Source organism: Megascapheus bottae, chromosome 3, assembly GCF_031878675.1.
Source record: "Megascapheus bottae isolate mThoBot1 chromosome 3, mThoBot2.hap1, whole genome shotgun sequence".
NCBI classification, from domain to species: Eukaryota; Metazoa; Chordata; class Mammalia; order Rodentia; family Geomyidae; genus Megascapheus; species Megascapheus bottae.
Genome location: NC_143511.1, coordinates 8,182,483 through 8,208,932, shown reverse-complemented (window position 1 = coordinate 8,208,932; position 26,450 = coordinate 8,182,483). Strand labels below are relative to the sequence as shown.

The following is a 26,450-nucleotide window of genomic DNA, read 5'->3' as shown; positions in this document are numbered from 1 at the left end:
TAGTAGAGAGGGGGCAGGCACCTGTCATTATGTGTTTATTAGATTTTTACAAATTTCCAAGTATATGAACTAACAGGTAAAGGAAACTAAGTAGTGTTGCATTGACTTGCTTGATCTTTTATATCTTTGGTAACTGTACAGACAGGAAATTTCCTGAATCAAGCCAAAAGACTTACACAGCAGGGCCAGTTACTTTGGGGTTCTCAGAAGCATTGCTTGAGCCAGGAGTGTAGAGCCAACCTAGGGAACATTAGGATACTGTCATCTCAAATATAAATGAATGAATGAAAGTAACATGCCTGGTACTGATGCCTCATGCCTATAATCCTGGCTACTCAGGAGGCTGAGATCTAAGGATTGAGGTTCAAAGGCAGTCTGGGAAGGAAACTCTGTGAGATTCTTATCGCCAATTAACCACTAGAAAACTGAAGTGGGGCTGTGACTCAAGAGGTAGGTTGGTAGCCTTGAGCTGAGGAGCTCAGGGACAGCGCCTAAGTCCAGAGTTCAAGCCCCACACAATCAACAACAACAACAACAAAAATTCCAGGAAAAGCAGGGATAGTTATTTAGACAATTTGTATTACAATGATAATTTAAGATATATATTCATATTTTGTTAATTTAATGATCTCTCAGGACTTACATCGCAAAGTATAGCATTGAGTCTATATTTTTCTACAAAATCTTAAGTTCCTTACGGTTGATTTAGTCTAATAGGCTTAAAAATATTCTTAAATTTATTTATTTGTTGGGGGGAGTTCTGTGGCTTGAAACTCAGGGCTTTGTGCTCTTGCTTGTATTTTCCACTCAAGACTGAGGCTCTACCATTTGAGCCACAGTTTCATGTATAGCCTTTTTTCTGGATAATTGGAGATGATAAATCTCACAGACTTTTCTGCCTGCGTTGGCTTCAAACTTCTGTCATCAGATGTCAGCCTTATCAGTAGGAAAGAGTACAGGTATGAACTACCAGCACCCAGCTAAGTTTATTTTTACTTGACACATGAAGACAGTATGTATTTATGGGGTACAGTGTAGTACTACAGTATAATTCTACAATGTATAATGATTGGATCAAGGTAGTATATCTGTAACTTTTTTTTAAATTGTTTTTTGGTTTGGGAACATTCACAATCTTGTCTTCTAGCTACTGGGAAATGAACATTGAATTGTGGTTAGCCATGAATACTTTCCTGCTCACGTAGAACTTTGCAAACCTCTAGTCCCCATGGGGAAAGCTGACTTAATGCATGGAATGGCAAATCAGAAGAATGACAAGCCATCCAACTTATAGTTGCATCCAGAGGTGCTGACCCAGGGCTAGGTCACTTGTAACGTTGAGTACTGTTCCAGGTACCGTGTTGGTGTCCAACTCCAGGAAACTTTCCAGGTGCTCTAATTAGTGTTTTGTTTTCTGTTCACTATTGGGGCTTGAACTCAGGGGCTTGTGCTCTGTTTTGCTGAAGGCCGATGTTGTATTATTTGAGTCACAGCTCTACTTCTAGATCTTCATTGTTTAAAGAGTCTCTTGGATTTTTCTGCCTAAGGCTGGCTTCAAACCGCAGTCGTCAGGTCTCATCCTCTTTGAGGGTCTAGGATTACAGGCATGAGCCACTGGCACATGGCTTCTGGGTCTTCATTCATTAACATCATCTATAATGATTACATTCCAGCCTGTGGAGATCTCATGTTTAAAGAATAATCCCTTTCTTTCATCTTCAGATTCTCTAAAACTACTGCTCTCTCTTTTTATTACACACATATGTGTATATGTGTGTTTGTGTGTGTATATATATATATATTTTAAAGCATATCCCATCTTATTTATTTATTTATTTATTTATTTATTTATTTATTTATTTTGCCAGTCCTGGGCTTGAGCTCAGGGCATGAACCCTGTCCTTGGACTTTCTCAAGGCTAGAGCTCTACCACTCGAGCCTCAGCACCACTTCCAGCTTTTTTCTATGTATGTGGTACCGAGGAATTGAACCCGGGTCTTCGTGCATGCTAGGCAAGCACTCTACCACTAGGCCAAACTCCCGGCCCCTATATATATATATTTTTTTTTTCAAATGTTTTCTTGCTCGATACATCACAAGTTGAAGCTTTTACTTCTCTGATGGAGCCACCCACAGTAACCTAAACCTCCCCAACTCTTTCCGTGAATTGGCCTTTTGGCACTCAGGTGACCAGTGGCTCATTTTGCAGATGTGGTATGGGACCCTAGTCACAGGAAGAGTTGGAGGTGAGTGAAGACTTCCCATTCTCAGCCCAATCCCAGGCTTTCTGCAGTCTTTGGCATGGTGCAGGAGGCCAAGCACACATGGTGCCTGGAATTGCCTTCACAAAGGCAGCAGAGGCCTGGATCTCTGCATGTGGAGAGCTAGTTGCATTGTTTTGTGTTAGCCCATAATGAGCAATGAGTCCCAGACCAGAGCTTCTGAATCTCACCAGGAAATTCAGTAAAGCCAGTTATCCCTCCTTTCTCCTCAATATGGTAGGTGAGGCAGAACCATGGAATTTGCATTTTGATGAGGTTCTTGAATAAGCCAGATATTCCTGGTGAGGAGTCTTGGTCTTGAAGACCTCTGCTGACAGCAGTGTGCTGAGGGGGGTCCTTGTTCTCTGGTTGCAGTTTGTGTGTGTTGGTGGAAGCCCCTCCAGGATGAGTGCCTTCATCAGATATGTGGCCACAGAGCTGGGCCTTGACCATCCAGGAGAAGACTTTCCCAACATTTGTGCAGGGACTGACCGCTATGCCATGTACAAAGTTGGACCAGTGCTGTCTGTGAGCGTGAGTACTGGCTGTGTCCTTGGGCTGGGTCTCTAGGCTCTGGGGTCCCAGCCCCCACCCCCTGTACCCACACACATCTGGCACCCTAACACCTGCTGACTGTTAGTAGTGGGAGCCAGGTAAGCTGGGAGCAGCTGGGGTGGGGGTGAGGGGGATAGATGAGACCAGGATTGTGACTTTAAGGTTCTGTCTCCTGGAGCACCTAAGCATACAGATACAAATACTATGCAAATACTGCACAGCTGTGCACATAGTGCTTGTGTGATAGGGGCTGGGGCAGGCAGCCTGGGAGCCCAGCAAAACAAAGGAGAAACTGCCTTGCATGGACCAGGGTGTAAGGGGAGCTAAGGTACCAGGTCTCCAGTCTTCTCTTCCATCACATCGTGAGTGAGTGAGTGACTTACTTCATAACAACTGTGTGTGTGTGTGTGTGTGTGTGTGTGTGTGTGTGTGTGTGTGTGTGTGTGTGTGTTTATGTGTATGTGTTGGGGTGGGGAGACAGTACTAGGTCTTAAACTTGGAGCCTGTGTCCCTTAGCTTTTCTGTTCAAGGCTAACACTCTACAGCTTGATCCATAGTTTCACTCTTTTATAGAGCTTCCTGCTCTGACTAACTTTGAACTGTGATCTCAGCCTCCTGAGTAGTTCATGTTACAGGTATAAACCACTACTGCCCAGCTGAGACAAATTTTTTTTGCCAGCCCTGGGGCTTGAACTCTGGAATTGGGCACTGTTCCGGAGCTTTTTTGACCTCAGGGCCTGAGCACTTGGGCTTTCTCAAGGCTAGAGCTCTATGACTTGAGCCACAGCACCGTTTCTGGCTTTTTTTTTTTTGCCAGTCTTGGGCTTGGGCTCAGGGCCTGAGCACTGTTCTTGGACTTTCTCAAGGCTAGCATTCTACCACTTGAGCCTCAGCACCACTTCTGGCTTTTTTCTATGTATGTGGTACCGAGGAATCAAACATGGGTCTTCGTGCATGCTAGGCAAGCACTCTACCACTAGGCCAAACTCCCGGCCCCTGGCTTTTTTTTTTTTTAAGTATATATGGTACTGAGGAATTGAACCCCAGTCTTTGTGCATGCTAGGCAAGTACTCTACCACCAGGCTAAACTCCCAGCCCCCTGGCTGGAATTCTTAAAAGGGGACCTTTTCCCCTAGGGCTCTGCTACACAGCCTCTGGGAGTAGCTAGGTCATTCTACAGGAAGGAGATGGTCATCTTTGAAAGATGGGAGAGAGGATGTACAGAGACCTCAAGGTGCGAAAATGGCAGATGTGAATTCAGTACCAGTTCTTTTTACTATATGATACATAACCTAGGCACAGAAATAGCTGACCAAAAAAATAGAGTAATTAAAGCAATATACTGTAGCAAAAATCATGTGAAGCCAGGCACAGTGTCTCAAGTCTGTATGTAGTCCTTGCTTCTTGGAGATGGGGAGCGATGTATCACAGTTCAAGTTCAGACCAGTCTTGCTGACCTCTCCCCGGCCTCCCGCTCCACATCCCCAGTTTTGAAGACTACATATCTACCAGTAGTAGCCAAGTATGGTGGTGCGCAGTTGGTCATACCTGTAAGGCCAGGAAGCCCAATAGGAGGATCACAGTGCAGGCTGGGTCAGGCATATGGCAAGACCTATAACCAATGGCTACTGAAATGACTTAACAAGTATAGTTTCTGCTTAGCTATGCAAGACCCCTAGTTCAATCCATAGTACTGCCCCCTCAAAAAGGTATGTGAATATGGCCTTAATTTGATCTCTTGCTTATCTGCTATATATTTGGTGATATGGAACTGGTCCTTCTTGTTGACTATGAACACAGAGCTTATCTTCTGTTGAAGGATGACATGTGTGTGTGTGTGTGTGTGTGTGCGTGTGTGTGTGTGTGTGTGTGTGTGTGTGTGTGTGTGTGAGATAGTATCTCACTAAGTAGCCCAGGCTCCTGCCTCTGCCTCCAGGGTGCTGAGATTACTGATGTTTTGCATCTTGTCTGGTCAAGGAGTGACGTGTGTGTGTGTGTGTGTATACACTAAGGTACCACCCTGGACTCAGCTTTGGCATTTTTCTCTGGTTTTAGCATGGCATGGGCATTCCCTCCATCTCCATCATGCTGCATGAGCTCATCAAGCTGCTCTAGCATGCCAGGTGTTCCAATGTCACCATCATAGGAATCGTCACTTCTGGGGCTCAGGTAAGGACGATAAAGGGGGCCTTAGCTCTGGGGAGGTCACAGAGCTCCCTGTAGTGGCATCATTGATCTACCCAGCGTCGAGTCCCACCTTGGCTTTGTTGAAGAGTGTATTAATGGAGCATGGATAGGAATCTGCTGTCATGTTTGTCTAGTCTGTCCTCTTGGCTGGTGTGCAGAGATTGGTACCAGAAAGGTCACACTCCTTGCACACACAGAAGTGTGTCTTGTGGAGCTCACACTTGGTGCCTTATTTGCCTGGTTCCTTTTTTTCATGTTCTACACAGTGTCTCTTGAGTACCACTGCTGCATTTATTCACCCTTGGTCCCACATCTGGTTCCCCTTTTATTTTCTCCAGTCCTCCACACATTTCCCTTGCTTTTCCCTTTTCCTGCAAGATTTGGAACCCAATGAAAAAGCCACAGAACAACCCAAGAAAGAAAGACAGACGGTTACAAACTAAGGGAAAGATCCTTCAATGAGCCCCCAAAACTTGCCAAGTAGACATGGGGAGTGTATATCTATAATTCTTGCTACTCAGGGTTCTGAGATCTGAAGACTTCATGTGAAGCCAATGCAACAGGAAAGTCCATGTGACTCATACCTCCAATTAAACAGCACAAGACTGGAAGTAGAGCTTGGCCAAAGTGGTAGAGAGCTAGCCTTGAGTGAAAAATTTCAGGGACAGCATCCAGGCCTTGAGTTCAGGCCTTATACTCCTCTCTCTCTCTCTCTCTCTCTCTCTCTCTCTCTCTCTCTCTCTCTCTCTCTCTCCTCTCTCTCTCTCTCTCTCTCTCTCTCTCTCTCTCTCTCTCTCTCTCTCTCTCTCTTCTCTCCTCTCCTCTCTCTCTCTCTCTCTCTCTCTCTCTCTCTCTCTCTCTCTCTCACACACACACACACACACACACACACACACACACACACACACGCAGAGTTCACACTATTTAGTGTTTTTGTTTTCCTTTTAAAAACAAAAGAAGGTAGCCAGGCACTGGAGGCTTATGCATGTAATCCTAGATACTTAAGAGGCTTGGATCTGAGGCTTGTAGTTTGAAGCCAGCCCAGATAACAAAGTCCATGAGACACTTATGTCCAATAAACTACCCAGAGAAAGCTGCAAGTGGCACTGTGGCTCAAGTGGTAGAGTACTTTCCTTGAGCATAAAGGGACCCAGGGACAGCATCCAGGCTCTGAGTTCAAGCCTCAGGAATGGTAAAACAATAACAGCAACAAAGAAGATGAAGGATTTAATGAAAAAGCAAATTGCTGAAGATGCTGTATTGTGTCTCTGATCACAGATCAGACACACTGGGTAAGATATAAAGAGAAGCTTTCGAGTTGATCTCATGGTTATGGCCCAGTCTTGAGAGGTGGCATTTGATAATGCCGTCCTGCTGGCAGAGGCACAACATGGCACAGGACCCTCCAATAGTGAGAGACTTGGTGTTAGAGCGATAGAAACTGACTTACTTCAGTCTTGTCCCACCATACCTTATATGAGGTACAGGTGGTGTAGTTAGTTATGCTTTGTTCTTTAGGCAAATGTATTTTTTATTTTATATTTATTTTTGATTTCATTGTATAGAGGGATTAAAGTTATATTCTCCAGGTGCTTTACTTGTCACACATTGATATGCCTTCTCATGTTTTTGTCCCCATTTCCTTCCCCCACCTCCTCACCTCATTTTTCCCCTGCTATTTCAGATAAACAAGTAAACATCTATATAATGCACCAGGTACCAAAGTGGGATAATGGAACAATAAGAGATTAACCAAAGGGCAACACAAGAGAGAAAACCATAATATATAAATAATAACAGTCACTTACATTTAAGCTCTTGAGAAAAACATGTTTTTTAAAAAGAATGTCTGTATATGGTTAACAATCTTAATTCCACCTGTGACCCAATGAATTCTCACATGTGAAACTTGGGCAGAAATGTCTGTAGGACTCTTGATTTTCAATTAACCAGCAAAAAAGAGGAAGTGTGGGTGTGGATCGAGTGACAGAGTACCAGTTTCGAGTGAAGGGGGCAAGTGAGAGCAAAAAGCAAAAATGGGGCCAGGTGCTGGTGGCTCTTTCCTGTGATCCTATAATTCTAGCTACTCAGGGGGCTGAGATCTGAGGATCACGGTTCAAAGGCAGCTGGGGCACGAAAGACCATGAGAGGCTCTTATTTCTAATCAACCACCAGAAAACCAGAAGTGGTGCTGTGGATGAAGTGGTAGAGTGCTAGCCTTGACAGAAGAGCTCAAGGACACCATCCAGGTGCAGAATTCAAGCCTCAGGATCCACAAAAAAAAAAGACAATCAAACCAGGCACAATGGCTATAGTCCTATCTCCTCAAGAAGCTGAGATCTGAGGATCATGGTTCAAAGCTACCGGGGCACTAAGGCTGTGAGACTCGATGGAAAGTAGAAGGTCTTGGCACTCATTCGATCTTTTTAATGTTTCATATCATATGTGGACTTGTTTTAATGATTCAGGGGAAATAACTGGCATATCCCTGGATCTTGAGAAAGGTTTCTGGAATTATATCTCCTCTCACCATGATATTAAAATCAAAATTGAGTGCTGGGTGCTGGTGGCTCATATCCATAATTCTAGTGACTCAGAAGGCTGAGATCCTGAGGATTACATTTGATGCCAGCTTGGACACAAATGTGTGTAAGACTCTTTATTTTCAATTAACCAGCCAAAAGGGGGATGTGTGGGTGTGGATCAAGTGGCAGAGTACGAATTTTGAGTGGAAGAGTCAAGTGAGAGCTTGAGTTCAAGTGCGACTTTGAGCACAAAAGATGAAAACAGACAATAATTTGAGGAAGAGCTCTATTTGAATTGCTAGAAAAACCGAAGTCCTCATGGCTTATAAATAATAGACATTTATTTCTCACTTCTGGAGGCTGGACCCTAGGAGAATCAGCATCTGATGAAGATCCAATGCCTTCTTTATGGGCTTTTCCCTGCTATGACCATACAATTGGAGGGGCAATTCAGGGCTGGGTTCTCTGGTCTTCATTTTGTTTTGTGTCAGTACTAGGGTTAATAAAGAACTAAAGCAAGAACTAAGCAGTGATGATTCCCTACATGGTGGAGTGCCAGGAAATGAAGAAAATATTAAAAGGTGAAAGATTTACAAAATCTAAAGAGAAACCAGAGTAAATTCAATTTTATTACTGTTGCTGGTCATGGGATTTTAACTCTTGGCCTGGGCCCTGAGCTCTTCAGCTCAAGGTTATCGCCCTTGAGCCACAGTGCCACTCCCCAATGAAGAAAATAGTAAGGATTAGAAGACATACTTCTGAGAAGATGTTCAAAGATTCCTGGGTATTTCCAACACTCTTCTTAGAGCTTTGGTATGTTTTCTTCAGGGTTTGCACGTAAATTGATCATTTAAAAGAGCATTCATTCATTCATTCATTCAATTACTTTTGTTCTGGTACTGGAGCTTGAACTCGGGCCTTGAACTCTCACTTGGCTTTTTATTTTCTTCAGGATGGCAATCTACTACTTGAGCCCCACCTCCACTTGTAGTTTGTTATCTGCCCCAGCTGGCTTTGCATGATGATCGTCCTATCTCATTCTCCTAAGTTGTTAGGATTGCGAGTTGTGATGCATCCTGGTCTTTTCTCCCTGATCTGTGCTGTGCCCTGCCTGAGCCTCCAGCACAGCTGTGAACATCTGCTTCTTCACCAGGTCTGGAGCCTGGCGCCGTGCTCATTACCAGGCAGGCAGTGGATGCCTGCTTCCAGCCGGAGTTTGAGCAGCTTGTCCTGGGGAAACGGGTCATTCGAAGTACCAACCTGGATGAGCAGCTGGTGCAGGAGCTAATGAAGTGTGCTGCAGACCTGAGCGAGTTCAATACTGTGGTGGGAAACACCATGTGCACTTTGGACTTCTATGAAGGTGCGTGGTGTGTGTGGGGGGGTGTGAAATCTAGACTCAAGATCCCCTCCTTGCCCTGATTCTGCTTCTAAGGATGTCCAGGGTGGGCTTTCAGCACCTTGGCTGTCAGCCCATCTCAGCCTTTTCTTGGTGGTGATAGCAGTGGCTAGGAGCCATGCTAGGAGCAGGCTGCTGGGGAGCCGCCCCTGCATCCATGCTGGGTGTGGGCAGAGCGCCACCATGTGGTCACAGCTGACAATACAGAGTCTCCATGTCTGTGCTGCAGGACAAGGCCGCCTGGATGGTGCCCTCTGCTCCTACACGGAAAAGGACAAGCAGGCCTACCTTCAAGCTGCCCACGCAGCTGGCATCCGAAACATCGAGATGGAATCTTCAGGGTTTGCAGCCATGTGCAGTATGTGTGGCCTACGAGGTAAGCAGGCACAGGATGGCCTCAGGGCATCCTTCTTCCTCCATCTCTGCTCTCCTGGCCAATCTTGATGTCCAGGCCACCGCTTCCTACCCCACCACAACCTATGCTTTTGGCTTTTATCAGTGGGCTCACAGGTCAGTGTCACACCCAGCTGATACCCTTGCACCCTTGGGGAAAACGCTGTGTGATCAAGACAGCATCATTGGTGTCCCCGTAGTCTCCACATAGCGCAGTGAATGTCTGATGGAAAGGGGATCATACAGCTTCGATGCTGGCTTGCTGGCCAGTAAGGTGCCCTGAGCCTGCCAATGGCTTGGCTTTCAGTGCTCTCTGGCCTTTGAATGTGGAGTTCTTCTAGAACAGCTTCCCTCCCAGAATTCCCTTGGTCAAATCACCTTAGCCTTCTAGGCTGTACAGAACAGGTGAGAGCCTGCCTTGGAATTGGCTCAGACATGAACTTATTTCCTTGTGATAGGCTAAGGTATGAACTCAGAGTTTCATGCCTTATCTTGCCAGGTAGGGGCACTGCCAAGTGAGCCATGCTCCCGTCCTTTTTCTTCCTGTGTGTATATTTCAGATAGAGTCTGCAGTTTGGCCAGGCCACTTTGCATTGCCATCTCTACCTATCTTGTAACTGGGAGTGTAGCCGTGAAACCCCACAAATTGTTGGTTGAGATGGGATCTTGTAACTGTACCCTGTTGGCTCTGAACCATTTTTCTCCTCATCTCCATCTCCCAAGTAGCTAGGATGACAGGTGTAAGCCACTGCCCCAGGCCTAGTAGGACTTTTCCAGTAGAAGCGAGGAAAGAGGTGGGTGAGACCGAGGACAAGGTGCTGTTTGTAAGGGCAGAGCTTCTAAAGTTCCTGAGCCAACCATGCTGCTTTCCCTGCTTGCTTCATCCCCCATCCTCTCCTGAGTCAGAGTGGACAGAGCAGACTTGCCTAGGGCATGCACAGGCTGAGGCTCCCTGCTCCCTGCTTGGTCTGATTCTTGTGAATGAAGCTAGAGATCTGGCACTTGGGGTTGACATGGTCTTTGTGTTTGGCAGCTGCAGTGGTGTGTGTCACCCTCCTGGACCGCCTGCAGGGGGACCAGATCAGCAGCCCTCAGGAGGTGCTTGCAGAGTACCAGCAGAGGCCACAGCGGCTGGTGAGCTACTTCATCAAGAAGAGTCTGGGAAAAGCCTGAGGCTCAGAGACAAGCTGTCCCCAGGTCTGTCCATCCAAACGGATGTGCAAAGTCTCCTTTTGTGTGATTTGGAGTGTGGGCTGGTGGCCCATGCTTTAGGAGGCTGAGATCACATTCTACCCTCAGAGCAGACATCCAAGACCCTACTCAACTTGGTTTTTCATGGAGACAAGGTCTCACTACAGTTTTTTCCCAGACTCCCTCAAAGTGTGATCCTTCAGGTCTCCAAATCCCTCATTCTCTGGTTCCAAATTACTGTCTCCGTACATGGGATTACCTGACTGTTCAATTTCTATTTCATATCCTACTTTGATTAATGATTATGGTATGTAACATAAAGAAAATGATTTACATGTCACATGGATGGCTTTATGTACTCATTTATTCCCCACTGATGACTTGCTCCATAGATTCCATGAGATATTAGACACGAATGAACAGGATTTCCTTTCCCTTCTTCCCTGTAGAGCAGTTGCATTCAATTCATGATCTCCCAGTGAAATAGGAGACAGAGACCCAAATGTTATGGAAGGCAATCGACTAATTTCTTGCGTCCCAGACACAAGACCTCTCAGCTCTCATGTCTGGCCTCAAGAAAGAAGTTCCTGTGTGGGGTCCTATTGAAAGATGGGTGGACATCTGACAAATGCTGGAAGGTCACTTTGTGAAGGGGAAGATGTATGAGCAGCAAACACGGGACAGTGACAGCCAGAGTGCAGAGAGGGCCACCCCAGTACCAAGAGTGAGGGCATCGTCGTCTAAGATACATCCTCTGTGGGCAGGCTGAATATACTCTCCCAGACAATGCAAGAATAAAATGCACCTGCTAGCTTGTGTCTGGTGCCTCTTTCACATGTGTCACTCTAACAACTCAGGAGGCTGACTCAGTTGTGAGGATCTTGGTTTCCAGCCAGCCTGGGCAGGTGAGACATTTCCAATTAGCCACCAAGAAAACCCGGAACTTTGAGCTGTGTTTCAAAAAAAGGAACAGTGCCTAGGCTCTGAGTTCAAGGCTAAGACCAGCACATAAAAAAACACACACACATACACACATACACACACACACACACACACACACACATACCTCAAACAAAGACTAGATCCTTGATTTTTCCAATTTGTACAAGCCTCTACAATGATTCACTCATACTGATAATGGGGGAACAAGGATACAACGTGGAGGTAAGGCAACTTGTCTGGGCTTTAGTACACTATGTGCAGACGGCAGAGCCACAGTGTGAATGGGAAGGAAGGGCTGTGCAGGAAGTTCCCTCAGCCTTTGCAACACTTCCCTCCTTGGCCTGACAAATGAATGGGTCATCAGCTAAAGCACTTCAGCTCCTGGAAAGGTGTGTGAGCTGGCAGGGACACACAAGATGAAGATACCAATGGCCACCTCACCAGAGTATAGGGAAGACCTCAAGAAAGGTGTGAAAGGTTGGTAGGGACTGTAGCCCACAGTAGCATCTCCTAGATGAAGACAGCAGCATTTGCATCCTGGCCTGGTTGCCGTGTCCTTATTCAGAAGGCTCTGCTACATTTCCCCCTTTATTTGTATCTCCAGGATCTTTAGCTTCTACTGATAGAACTATTAAGGGAATGCATCTCCTTATCCCCTGCAGCACACAAATCAAAACAAAAACCAGTAGCTTTATTTCCTCTATGAATATTTTCAGATAGGATATTTTCCAAGAGGAAAAAAAGTCTTAAGCCAAATCAGTGCCTATCCTGAGTAAATGAATATGTGGAGTTGAGGAACTCTTTTATTCTACACCTGGGCTCTGAATTAGAAATAAAGTTTGTCCTGAATGTGGTAACCTAAGAATGTTCATTGGCAGCTAAGGGTCCAGATGGCACTCTTTTAATATAAATATAATTACAGTGGTGAATATAGTATAGTACTGTCAGGACAAAGGAAAATTATGTTCAGATTCAAAGATTGGTAAGGTTTTGTCTTGATTTCTCTTCCCTTTAAATATTAACTCCCAAGGAAAATTTGCATCCATAGACAAAATACATTGTCTTCAGTGAGGATCTAGAAAGGATCTAGAATGAGAGAGGCTGCATGTGTTCTGTGACCAGGTAGTAGGAGGGGCTAATGTTGTAAGGTTCATCCAGTAGGCAAGATGCAGAGAAGCCACTTTCTCTTTGTCCTATTTTTTGTCAGTCCTGGGGCTTGAACTCAGGGCCTAAGCCCTGTTCCTGAGCAGCATGTGCTCAAGGGTAGCACTTCCAGCCTTTTCTGTTAATGTGGTGCATTATGTGGGGCATCATGCATGCTAGGTAAGCACTCTATCATGCTAAGCCACATTTCCAGCTTACAAATCACATTTTTGGCTTGGGCTTTCTTAAGGCTAGAGCTCTCCCACTTGAGCCACAGAACCACTTCTGGGTTTTTTCTATGTATGTGGTACGAAGGCATTAAACCCGGTCTTCGGGCATGATCTGCAAGCACTCTACCACTAGGCCAAACCCCCAGCCCTACACACGACATTTGGAGAGATCAAATTGAGAGTCTTTAATGAAAAAGCTGGCATCTGCAGGCAGATTCCTGTCAAAATGAACAGCAGCTTTGCTAGCTGGTATACTTAACAGCTGGTATACTTAACACTGTATGAAAACCGTGCCATAAAAGAGGAAAGAGCAGAAAACCAATAGCAACCACGCACATCAACCCAGTAGAGAGTTGAAGTGGGACACCTTGTTGATTTGAGGAGAGCCAGGAGGTGGGGTACAGTACATGAGACCTGGCTTAATGGCTGCTGAGCTGTCTGATCAAGAAATAGGTTCAGGTCAGAGGACAAGGTCACAGGACCCTGGAGAGTCCCAGGTTCAAGACACAAGACTGACAGGTCCAGTAACCTACCATCCAGGTCCCTACCCCTGACTCTTAGACATCAGGGAGGCCCATCACCCGGGGGGTGGGGTGGGACTTCCCCTTCTTCCACTATGCAGTCAGGATGTGGCTCGAGGCTAGAGCTCAGCCACCTGAGCCACAGCACCACTTCCGGCTTTTTGAATGTATGTGGTACTGAAGAATGGCATGCCAGACAAGCACCCTACCACTAAGCCAAACTCCCAGCCCTGCAAAGAGAATGTTTGAGTGGCATGGGCATGTGACTTTATGCTCTCTCTGTGCTCTATCGGCTCATTTTCCTACATCGGTGTGCTTAGTGTTTGAGGAATATACCTGGTTTGGAAAAATTGTGATTTTGGATTGTCTTAGTTTACCACTTCTTGCAGCTCAGCAGTGGGCCCCTGGCTGGAGCACTGCCCCGGTTCTAGTGTGGACTCCTTTTTCCTGCAGAGGGGCATGGTGCTATCCAGCCTCTCCCAACACCTGAGGGTGGCCTCCCTGCCTGCACAGAAGGAACTCAGGGGCTTCCCACACAGCCAGTGACTGCAGCAAAGATGATATTTCAACACTCAGATTTCATAGATCCTGGAATGGTCCATGAGAACACCTGAAAGTCTGGCCCAAGGCGGTGAGAGACACAGGCTCAAGGCATCACTTTGGATTCAGACTCTGTGCAAGGTCAGCATGCCTGACATGGGCCGGGGAAAAATGATCTTCCCCATTCTACAATAAATGACCTCTCAAAAGCAGAAAAGACTTCCTCATAAAATACATCTTCCGAATAACCACAACAAACTTGCTCTCCTCCTAGAGAAATGGTATTCATGGACTCAGTGTTTCCACTTAAAGTTTTAATAACCCAGAAAAGTTGGCAATTTTCCCCAAAGCATCAGATAGTGCTACTAGCTTGGTTGAAGTCCACTCCAAAGGTTGAACTGGCAACAACCTAATAAATTCCTTCGTGCCCAGTTCTCCTGGAGGGCTGAGGGCTCAAGAACCCCAAGATCACCTCATATTGGAAGTCAATCTTAGAGTTGCTGATGTTGGGAGTAGAATGGTATCCACGACGATAAAGTATGGAAGGCCTGGTTGAGAAGCCCAAATGTCCAGAGGTTTCGTGGCTAATACTTCTGATGCTAACTTCTTCGCTGGTATTCAATTGGGAGCTGCTATGGCTGCTGAATGTCTTGCTTGAAGTCTGGTGACTGAATGGAGGGCCTGCCTTAATCCTAGGGCCTCCCTGGGCACTCATGCTTGCCCCAGACCACAGTGTGCCCTGAGCCTGAGGCAGTTTTCATGATTCTGCTCTGGGAATGGGAACCACCATGGGAACCAAGGAAGAAAGGGATGTGGGCAGAGCTGAGGCCACACAGCTCAGTCCCAAGGTGGCTGTGTGGAAGCGGGCGGGATGCAGCCCCAGCTTCTGGGGCTCACTATCCCACCACTCACAGCCGGGGAGTCCCTTGCCCTGTGGGTCCCTCTGCTTACTCTTTTGAGGGCTTCCTCTGGACCAAGCTCTTCTTACTCTTCCTGCTCTTCCTGCGCAGGAAACTGGCCCACCTGGGAGGCTCCAGCTCCTGGCACAGCTTGTCGCTAAGACAGGTAGGAGTTGTGAGCACAGCAGGGCCAACACTGGGGCTCCATCCCAGGTCCCCTGGGAACTTGGGGTTCCATAGGCCCCATGTGTGCTGCCCCCTCTGTGTGCCCCAGCTCACCATTCAGATGGACTCAGGCGCTTCAGGTTTGTGAACCATTTCACAAACTTCTCCTCAGGAACTACGTGGAGCTCCTGACACGCGCCCTGGAGTTCTTTGATCAAGGCCAGGACTTTATATTCCTGGGGGAAAGAGAACAGGATGCTCACTGGCCTGCACAGTGGAGGGGCACCAGGCTACCTATGTGGGGCCTTACCTGGGTCGCTCTTCAATCTGGCTCTGTCTCTTGCTCATTGCCTGCTATGATCCAGGGCCCATCCCACAGCTCCCCCCACATGCCCCCTTCTCCGGTCCTCCACCTTCAGAGAAAAAGAAGGACCCAAGGGCCCTGCACAGCTGGCCTCCCTGTGCTGGGAGGCTTCATCTCCTCACCTCTCTTCTTCTTTGCATGTGTATCCACTTGCCCTGCAAACCAGAGAGCCACTGTGCTTAGCAAATGGTGCTTGCAGCTCAAGGCTGCCTTGCCACTTTGCACCTACCGAGGTAGGTCAGCAGAGGGCAGCATGGGTCCATACCTGGACTAGGGTTGCTCTCAGTCTAGGGCAGGGACAGGGGGCCTGAGGACAGGGATCTGACTGTTCTTCTCAACTCTCAATGCACCCTGCAGAGACTGAGGCTCCTAGGGACAAGCACGGGCTCTTCCCACATGCTAGGTCACCTTGAGGACCTGCTGTCACACTCCCACCCTGCCCCACTACCCACGGAGAAATGGCCCCAAGTCATCAGCAGCACTGAAGGCTGGCTGTTTGCCAGGAGCATCAGAAGATAGCTCTGCTGTGCTGCTTGGATGCCTGAAGCTGGGGAGAACTCGGCCTCTTGCTGGAGCTCCAGGGGCATCCAGAGGCTCTTCTTCTCCTATCTGATTCCCCATGCCTGGTCCCCTGGCTCACTCACATTCTTGGAGTCCTTGTCCTTATGGTGGTGTAGTGAGGCCAAGTGGTTGAGGATGGTGCCGAGGTAAGGGACTGTGCCCTCGGAGTAGTCCTATGGTATTGGGTGGTGAAAAATAAGAGTTCACTTAGGCTCCTGCTTAGTCCCACCGGACTTACCCCAGTGCCATGGTGCCAGCCAGGAGAACTTCTTAGGGCATAACAGGCTCCTTCCCCAAGGATCCACCCTCCGCTCCTACCCAAGCCCTCAGCCCTGCAAGTGGGGATCAGTCTGGGTCTGGTTCAATCCTAGGCTGGCACACTTGACAGATGGGCAATTTCTCAGCTCCATGCGAGACAGTCTGTTGGATGCAGCTCCTTCCTGCAATATGCAGGAATGGGCAGAGGTCAGGAATGAAGGGGGTTCATCACTGTGTGTGGCTGTGGGAGCCCATTGCAGGAATGGGCAGAGGTCAGGAATGAAGGGGGTTCATCACTGTGTGTGGCTGTGGGAGCCCTGTCCTCTCCTGCTGGGGAGTCTCTTGCCTCAGGCATGCACACTCACCAGTTTCTTCTGCGTTCCCAGGCCTCTCTTGAATTTGCTCCAGAAGGCCATCCGTGTGGACTGTGGGCCCTGGTAGGATATAGCATGCAGTTAGAAGACTGTCAGCTCACTCAACCCTCCACCTTCCCTGCTTTCTGGGGTCGTAGGACGTCAGGTTCCCAGGGACCATCATCACTCTTCCTGGGCATATCAGAGCATATGGGAAGGCCTGTCTGCAAGGTTGAGTGTGGACATTTGCAGCAGCCCAAGAGGATGGTGCTATTTGGTCTGGTTCTGAGATTCTGGGTGTGAGGCTGGCTGGGTGGAGAGGAGGCAGCCCCATCACAGACCTGCCACAAGGAGGAAGCTGGAGATTCCCCATCCTGACAGTTCCTCCCCTCCTCACACACCCAGGATGCCTCCTGGCCTGCACTCACTCCACTGGACTGCCAAGCAAGGGGGAGTCACTGGTTCTCCACATAATCTGCCCTTTACCCCAGCACAGAACCCATGCTTCCAGCCTTCCCATGACTCATCCTAAATTCCCACATGATGCCTACTAGAACTTTTGGAAACCCCATCAGGGAGGATTTCCTCGCCCTCCCTCCTCTGGAGTAAACTTCTTCCTGGGCTCATACCACCTTGTAGTGTTTCTCCATCGAATAGATCTTCCTCAGCTCCTGCCATACCTCAAGGCTCCCCCTGGAGGAGGGGCAGAGACAAGGTGAGAGATGGTAGAGGGAGGGAGAGGAAGAGAGGCAGTGGATTTTCAAGTTGAGGCAGATTTCACCCTAATGGAGAAGAGCTTTGCATGTGGCTCCACCATGACACTTAGGTCACCTGGAGTTGAGCAGAGCATTGTGAGGCTAGGGGCCAAAGACCAGAGTGGTTTCCTTTGGAAGAGCTTCTAAAGACTGGATGGCCTCAATGTGTCAAGAGTCCCCTGTGGCCTTGGGTCTTGTGTGCCTGGAGAGGAAGCTGATCCTAGCAGGCAAGTCCTATCAAGTCCCCTCATTTTAGGATATCACACAATCTGACTAAATATTTCCTCAGGACCCTCCTTAGACCCATTCAATACTCCTCTCTAGAAAGCACCAGAAAACAGCATTGTCATCTTCTGCTATTGCCTTAATGCTAGGACATAAGACATTAAACAAGCCCCAGGTTGTCTGGAAGCTCTGCCTACAGTTTCACCAGCCTCCTCAAAGAAACTCTCTACCCTCCATTGAGCCTGTGAATCATGTGGATGCCACATGAGGTCCAAGGGCACACAGCAACTGGCAAATCTTCCAGGATTTCATAGCATCAGGGACCATGTAGCAATGGGAGAAAATAAATCTACCACACTGGGGTCTTTAGGCTGGCAAAGGGCAGGTGACCTTCAAAGTCCAGTTATGGGAGAACATTTCGTTGGGGCTGCAACTAGTGTAACAATCATGACAAACGAAAAATGATATCTATGGCTCCCTTCTCCCATTAATTATCCCAACACCAAAACACCCGCCCCAATACAAGCCTGTCCACAGGTGATACTTTCTAGAGCATTCTAGAGGCAGGCCTTCTAAGGAGCAGATACCTGGTCCCAGCATTCAAGAAGAAGGTACTAACCCCAGCTGCACCTGCTCAGAAATACACCGGACACCTGCACCAAAAGCACCAAAGCCTCTGCCATGGGCTTGCACTGTGATGAGAAGCCATGGCCCAGCATACTTTCCATCTAACAAAGACTTAGAGAAGGGGAGGGGCTACAATAACTCAAGGTGGGGGCCTGGGAGTCCGTGGAACAATATGTGAATCTTACACTTTTGTATTCAGTAGTTCCTGCTTGCCACCCTCTCATCCTATGCCAAACAGCTTCCCATAGGCCCTCATTTTGGAAAATGTCATAAGGACCTCCAATAGATGCTTCCTAGCTTCTGTTTTAAGATAGGGGGAATTTACAGGGATAAGCCCATGGGACCCTTCTTTAACATTTCTATTCAAAGAAACAAAAATTTTAGCCATCACCACTGGCCTTTGCAAGTGACTTCCAAGCAAAACACTGCCCCCAGTGGCAGATCCATGCAAGGTATCTCCAAATCCAACACAAGAGAGCATTATTAAAATTTTGACCTCAGTTACACAGCAAGCCTAGGACACAGACTTTTGATTTTTGCCATCCAGCCATCCCTCAACAAAAATGCACTTCCTGGATGAGATAATTTAATTAGTATTTTTCTAGCACCCTGCTATGAAAGAGGACTCACACTCCCTCCCTTCTATGCAGGAACTGAATAATCCAAACTCTCCTGATACCATTAAATCCTGGGTGACGCACTGCCTGAGACTTCCCCCTAGGGTATTTAGTTAAAGAAAAGTATCCATTTGTTCTAGGAACAATTATCTTGCTTTCAATCTTTAAGAAACTACAGGGACTTTGCTATAGTTGTTTTACACACACACACACACACACACACACACACACACACACACACACACGCCCCAAGCATCACCTTTGCAGGGAACCTTTGAGCAGTCAGCACAGCAATCCCAGGTAAGTTTTCCAGTTATTTCTTCTAGTGACTCTGGCTGAGGCAAGTGGCTGTAGCACAGCTCCTCCAAAGACTATCTTTGCACTCACTACCTTCACACCTCAACCCTTCTTTACATATGCCAACCACTCTGCTGTCTTTCCTCTCTTGCCAAGGTTTTATCTTTTAAGTCACTCTAGTTATCCAGCACCCTCTACCCAAAAGCCATAGCTTGGATCTGCCTTAAAAGGCTGACCTAAGCTGGTGACCCCCTTTCCTAATTCTCTCCCCTTGCTTCATTCTGAAATGCCCCTGAGTCTGAATAACAAACATTTACCAAGGTAAATCCCATTTCCATGCTTTCTAGATAACTTCTTACCAGCCATAAGCTGCTAGGCAGACTAGATAACAACTGGGCTATGCAGTTATTAAGGGCAGATTTTAAAATGACAAAAAGATACAGTTTAAAATAAAGCCCACTTGAAAATCAGCTTCCCTTCCAACTCAATTACATTCAGGCCTCCTGCTCAGAAGCTCCTTATACTGAGAGATGCCCGCTTCCTATTGGCTGCTGGGTCGTTTTGAGAAATGTTGCCTTGGCAACATGGAAGGCCCAGACACCTGACCCAGGAAGTGGAGGATGCAGTGTTTCTCCCTCTCAGACATCAGGAGTGGCCAGCAGGTTGCCAGCCTGGGGGTTCCAGTATCCACTACATGAGATGAGACAGGGACTCCACGGCCAACCCTGCCCAGACTATGGAGACCTTGAGATTCAAGATGAGTGAAAAGAAGGGAGGGAAACAGTGGGCTTCCTGATTTGTCACTGTGGCTGGTCAGGAATGGTGGTCTCAGCAGACAGATGACAAGCTGGGAAGTCTCTTTCGTACCACAGTAACTGAAGGCACTCTCCTGCCTTGACATCACTTTGCAAGACAGAAGTCACTTTTCTTTAAGTCTTAATCCAATGCTCTGACTATCATCCACCGTCCCCCAAGCAAGGCTCACAGTTTGGGGCACTTCTACTGACCCAGGGCAGCCAGATTTCCTTGACACTATGCATCAGACTCTGGACCTACATGGTGACACAAGAGAACCATCTATATCCTGAATGGAACTACAAACAAATCTCCAGACTACTCCGAAATGTCAACAGGCCACATGTTTAAGTTATCAGATCACAACCAACTGTTGAGTCTCCTCGAATCTGTTCAGCCAACTCCTAACAATTATCTATTACATAAGGGCTATAATTCTCCACTTTCCCCCATGATATAGGGAATCCAGGCATCCTGTCTCGATTCTCTGATATCACGCCCCACCACCACCCCATCCTTGGCTACGACCTCGGTTTCAGCTTCAGCCATAATTTACACTTGTCCCCACAGTTGGACTGACTTCACAGCTCGAGGGAAAATGCATTGACCTTTGAAACCAGCAAAGCAATTCCCCTAGTGAAGGGAGCAGGACTCAGGTCTTCCCTTGACATCTCAGAGACTCACTAGAGGTACTTCCTGTGTAGGAAAATTTGCGCCCATAAACACCAGCATCAACAGCACTGAAGCAGAAAGAGAGATGGGAAGAGAGATTTTCTTTGTCAGTGAACAGTTGCTGGGAATATAGAGACCCCCAGGGCTGTGGCTTTCTCTAATGGCACCATGGCAGAAAGGCTGGGATATGCAGTCCCTGGGACTTACCTTGCACATGTCTTTGCCAAAGGTCTCGCTGTAGGTGGTGCCAAGGATTTCAAACTGGACATAGGGATTCGAGCTGTCCTCCTGAAATTCCATCACGCCTGTGAGGCCAGTGATATGACCCTGCAGGGGACAAGGGAAGGCCACTAGTGAACAAGGAAATTACGGGTAGAGTCAAAATATGAAGCAGGACCACCACTTCCCAAAGTATTTACAGGAGAAATCCCCAAGACTTGCACCTGTCATTCATACAGTGCACTGACAGTTCCTGCTACATGCCAGACACGGTGCTTGCTGTGAAATAAAGCAGTAATAGCATTTGTTCCTCCCAAGATATAAACTTCCCCTTGTGACCCAATGCAGGTGCTTCTTTTTTTCTGATGCCAGAAGGATCTCAAAGGTCACTGGGAACCATATTTGACACACAGCCTTAAGTTGCAGGGCAGTAAATGAGAGCATTACTTGGGAAAATATAGCTTTGTTACCTATGCCAGCTTGGAAAAATTTGTACCCATCCCTCCCCACACCCCAGCTTCAGCCTGAAATAAATCTATGCCACAGAGTCAACAGCACTGAAGGAGAAATATACAAATAAATAAGGCATGTTGTCAGAGGCAATACTAGCCCTGCTCTCTCTTTAGCAGCTTTGTGAGTTCCATAGGAAAAGCAGGGCAGTGAGGGCTATGGTGGTCTCATCCCCATCAGTCTTGTAAGTCTGGGGTAGGGTATCACTCAACCTTACCACCAATGAGTACTGAGAACACAGAGACTGAGCCCAGGAGAAGCCCAGCTTTATCCTAGGCTGCAGTAAATTCAAGCCACCACAGGAACATGTTTACTACTATCTAAGCCATGTGCAATTTATCGTAACTAAAACTCTTTAACACTATAGAGTTCTCTAAATGCTCTTTTGAAAGCCTCTAAAAACCAATTCACTCTAACAAGTCTTGTGTGAATTACTCAATTTCAAACCCAGTCTTCTACCATGGCTTCAAGTGGAACATGGCCCGTGGGCAATGTATGTGCACAGGAGCACGCACGTACACACACATAAACATGCTGAGATCCCAGATGATTGGCACACGACAGCATCCACCAAAACTACCTCTGGTGTAAACAGTGGCAGTCTTTTTGGTGGCATAACAGACAGACAGAAGATAGGCATAGGAAGAGACATAGAATTGGTGGTGGTCTCCAACCTTTCTAAAACCAGGTCTCCTTGAATTAAAGTAGAGGCAGTAATAACACACATGCGTAGATGCAGCTCAGCCAGCTTTCAAATGTGGGGACAAGAAGAGTGACAAAATAGAAACCTGAAGAGAGGACTAAGGAGGCATATAAAGCGCTCAGTTTCAGATCAGTTGCTGCATGGACAGAGTGAGATTGTGAGGAGGGACCTGTCTCCAGTCTTGGCCCACCCTGGAAGTATACTCCTTTGTACACACCTTTTTGATGGTGTCTAGCATGGACCGCCCTCCATTCCATGGCTTGGTGGATTTCCGGATGCAATGGAGGCTGGCCATGCTATGCCACTTCCGGTCCTCTAACTTCCTGTGGAAGGCGTTGGCCAGCATGAGAACGCTGTCATACAGGTAGAGGTTGGAGATCTACAAAAAAAAAAGGAGCAATTAGACATTTTTCAATTGGTCCAATTCAGGAGAGAGGGGGAGAAGCCAGCAGAAAACAGCGATAGGAATTAAGACATGGTGATTGATAGCTATCCACCAGCCTCTGGTTCCCTGTGTTTCCTCAACAGCTCAGTCAGGTGGTAGAGTTCCAGAAAGTCAGACCTAACCCTCCAGGAACAAGATTGGCAAGCGGACTGGCACATCAACACAGAGAACCAGCAGGCACAACACGGTGACTGAGGCTTTCGAGCAGACAAGTAACTTGCTCAAGTAACATAAAGCAGAGAGAGAGGAGGGTTAAGAGGGTAAAATGAGGGCATGGCATGGGCAAAGGAAGTAAGTGGTGTAAGAAGGGGCCCTCCTAATAGGTCCTCAGGCTATCCCAGGACTCTTGAGAGATGACAGAGATTTGGGCTTGGGCACTGTGGCTGAGCTTTCTTGTTTAAGGCTGGCACTCTACCACTTGAGCCACTGCTTCACTTCTGGCCTTTTAGATGCTGAACTGGATGTATGAGTCTCAAGGACTTTCTTGCTGGGTCTAGCTTTGAATGTAATCCTCAGATCTCAGCCTCTCAAACTGCTAAAATTACAAGTGTGAGCCACTGGTGCTAGGAAACAGTCTTTTCATGATAATTTAATCCTATGTTATAACTTAAAGCAGCCACAGACGACATATCAGCAGATGAAGGCAGCTATGTACCATTAAAGCATTATTTTCTAGCCAAGCACTGGTTGCTCACAAACCGTAATCCTAGCTACTCAGGAGGCTGAGATCTGAGGATTATGGCTCAAAGCCAGCTGGGGAAGGAAAGTCCTTGAGACTTTGGTCTCCAACTAACCATTAAAATGGCTGGAAACAGATCTGTGGCTCAAGTGGTAGAGCACAAGCCTTGAGCAAAAAATGCTAAGGGACAGCGCTCAGGCCCTAAAATCAAACCCCAGGATACACACACACTCTCTCTCTCTCTCTCTCTCTCTCTCTCTCTCTCTCTCTCTCTCTCTCTCTCTCTCTCTCTCTCCACACACACACACACACACACACACACACACACACACACACACACAGACATAGAAAGACGGAGAGGTGCAAAGTCCATGCTGGACAGTCTAGGACATCTCACTCGTAACAATCAATGGTCAGTCAAAGTGTGTCAAAGGGACCAGTCAATGTACACCTAAACAGCAAGTAGCCTACTAAAAATATTTCACACAAACATCACTAGACAGAAATAGGAGACTATGTCAGCCTCACTGAACTCCTGGGAAGATCAAATAGGCTTCTTGGCCTGCAAGAAGAGGCCCTGTGATCTGCAGCCTTTCCTCCTCCACCAGTCCCCACACCTCAGGCATATTCTTTGCCTTAACTTCATTTCTCACCCGCCTTGACTCTGGGTGCCTCAAATGTTAAGCCTCAGATGAGAAGCTTTGTGGCAGGAATTACCCTCCAAAACTGAAGCTCAAGTCCATCAGGAGCCAAAGAGAAGGAGGACAAAGCATCAGGCCTGGTACAAAGCTCATGCCAGCTCCAAGGGCCATTTTCACCATGACGCAGCCAAACAGAACTGACTGTTTCCCCTGCAGGTGCCCTTCTGTCCTGACCATCCCTGGAGACTCCTGTCCTGTCTAGAAATGTCCACTTTCCTTGCCGTGGTTATCATGGGACCCATGTGTGGTGCCTCTGCATACCACTTACATGAATGGGAAGTGGGTGGAGGAAAGACAGCTCTCATGGTAGAGACAGGGTGTGTCTGGGTAACTGATCAACCCTGACCCAAAAGCTTGGTCTCAGGCCAAAGGGCTATCTATAGTGCATTAGTGTCTGGGCTGTTCCTCTGAAGACCTGCATAACACAGGTGCTTACATGACAACCAAGTCTAGAATTGCTCCCACCTGGGAACTTGACTATCCCACATGGACCCCTGTCACAGAACCATGTCCCCAGTGAGCAAGACTAAACCCCACCCACTTCCTTCCATGGCACTCCTCAGAAGCTACCACCACTGCATAGACATACTTTTGCCCTTTAAATATAAAGCTATAAAGGAGAAATTTTTATAAGGATATGTAAGGCTTGGTATGTATTTAGGTGCTTTCAGTGTTGGTTTTTCTTTTTGCTAAAAGAGTAATTAACTTAAAGCTGAGAGTCCTTGATGGTCTGAAAATTTCTCAAGACATTTGTGAGACTCTCAGTGAAAGTAAAACTAAATCGCTTAGTGCTCTTTAGTCAGCTAGGACCCTTCGACCTCCACCCCTACCTGAATACCACTTGTACATTATCAGCGCAAGCACACAGCACTGCCTCATGTTTAGCCAGACTAGCACTTGATTGAATTTCTCTCCCCTCCCAGCATTTCTATTCAGGACGAACTAAAGCGCTCAGCAAATACATGAATGCAGAGAGGCTTGCAATATAGAAGAAAAAGCAAACATGACTCAGAAAGGCCAAAGGAAGCCCTTCGTCCTCCCACAAGTGTGTCTGCTTGGAAGAAAGAATGAATTCTAGTTCAAAGGAACAGTCTTGAGCAATGCTCTTTTCCAGGCATGGATAAGCCTTCCCACCTCCCCAATATCACCCTTTTCCATGGGCTTCTACACATTGTCAGTTCATAAATGTGTTTACCTCACCAAAATCTGAGCGTTTTTTTTTAGCTCTTCCTAGTTAATGTTTGATAGATATGTACATAATGAATAGGCATATGCATGGATAGAAAGATAGATGGGTGGATAGATGAATGAGTGGGTGTTTGGATGGGTGAGTGGGTGGATGGATAGATAGGTGATAGATGTGTAGATTAATGAGTAGATGAGTAGGTAGATGGATATGTAGGTGATGGATCGGATGTAGGTGGATGGATAGATGAATAGATGCGTGGGTGGTTGAGTAGGTGATGGATGAGTGGATGAACACATGGATAGATAGGTAATGGATAGGTTAGTGGCTGGATGGATGAGTGGGTGGATAAATGGGACGGGACGGTGATGGATGGATAGGTAGATGGATGGATGGATAAGTGGTAGAGGGATGGATGGATAAGGTGATGGATTGAGTTTTGGATGGACAGCTAGATGCATAGTTGATTAGTAGGTGGATTGATGGACGATTAGTCCTTAGGTGAATAGGTGATAGATAGACATATAGTTAGAAGAGTCTGGGTGAAAGTACAGGTGGTAGAGTGGATAGATTTTTGTGCTTAAAAGGTACAACTTAACCCAAGAAAGATTTGCTGTCTCCAACTTGGATTTGGAAGGGAGTTTCCTTCATTTGTATCTCATGTAAATTCTGAATAAAATGGACAATATAGGAAAGCCCAGATCATATTGCTCACCAGAGGAAGAGGGTTCTATAATACTATGAACCATGTTTTTGACAGGGACTTAGCATAGACCAGCTGAAGGCCACACATTTGTACTCTGGGCTGGCAGAGCCATGGGAGCTGCTCTTCCAATGATACCACCCAGATGTTCAGAGAAGCTGGAAATAGCAGGTAGAATATGTCTGGCATAGTCTAGCCTAGCGTCTATAGCAGGCACTGTGTTTGGTACCAAGTTATTCTGACCCATTGCCCACCTGGGCTCAGAGGCTGCAGCCCTGGGAAGCCCCCCAATGTCCTCTTTAAATTGACACTGCTGCAGCAGGCAGCCTCATTCCATTCTCAGGGGAGAATGGAATTTTGTCTCATATCTGCACATTCTCCCTTTTCATTTTGAGCCGTGGTCATAATTCCACAATGCATCCCACAAGCATTGCTCTGGTGACTTCCATCCTCTCCAATTCTCCTCCCGACCCTTGTCTCTCACCCTATGCCTCTCAAGCCCTGGGATCTATTCACAGTGCTATTCTCTCTAGCAACAACATATTTCCCAACTTTTAGGAATTTGTGAGAATTAAAAGACAGAGTATTTTTACAGGGCTCACAATCTGAATTCTAACTATTAAGAAGGCTGACATCTAAGGATCAAAGTTCAAAGCCAACCCAGGCAGGAAAATCCAGGAGACTCTTATGGACAGATAACCATGGAAAAGCTGTAAGTAGAAGCTGTGGCCCAAGTGGTACAGCAGCATCCATGAGTGAAAAAGCTAAGTGACTATGCTCAAGCCATAGGTTCAAGCCCTAGTACCAGCACAAAAAAATAATAGAGAGG

General features: G+C 47.0%; 2 protein-coding genes across 3 annotated transcripts; one reads left to right on the top strand and one right to left on the bottom strand.

Annotated features, from left to right (window-relative positions):
• Positions 1-2,666: 2,666 nt before the first annotated feature.
• Positions 2,667-10,493, top strand: LOC150064908 (uridine phosphorylase 1-like). The gene is made up of 5 exons (XM_090329279.1): positions 2,667-2,795; positions 6,957-7,020; positions 8,682-8,891; positions 9,157-9,303; positions 10,354-10,493. Exons 1-5 carry the CDS (start codon positions 2,667-2,669, stop codon positions 10,491-10,493), a joined length of 690 nt encoding a protein of 229 aa, XP_090185405.1.
• Positions 10,494-14,208: 3,715 nt separating this feature from the next.
• LOC150064907 (uncharacterized) lies at positions 14,209-17,439 on the bottom strand. 2 transcript variants are annotated; one of them, XM_090329536.1, is made up of 7 exons: positions 17,117-17,439; positions 16,500-16,568; positions 15,960-16,049; positions 15,438-15,470; positions 15,066-15,187; positions 14,839-14,943; positions 14,209-14,555 (listed from the first exon to the last, which is right to left on the bottom strand). In XM_090329536.1, exons 1-7 carry the CDS (start codon positions 17,135-17,137, stop codon positions 14,297-14,299), a joined length of 699 nt encoding a protein of 232 aa, XP_090185662.1. In that variant the 5' UTR covers positions 17,138-17,439; the 3' UTR covers positions 14,209-14,296. The 2 variants fall into 2 exon arrangements, with proteins under 2 accessions (XP_090185662.1, XP_090185663.1); XM_090329537.1 differs by having other exon boundaries at positions 17,120-17,439.
• Between the last annotated feature and the right edge of the window lie 9,011 nt (positions 17,440-26,450).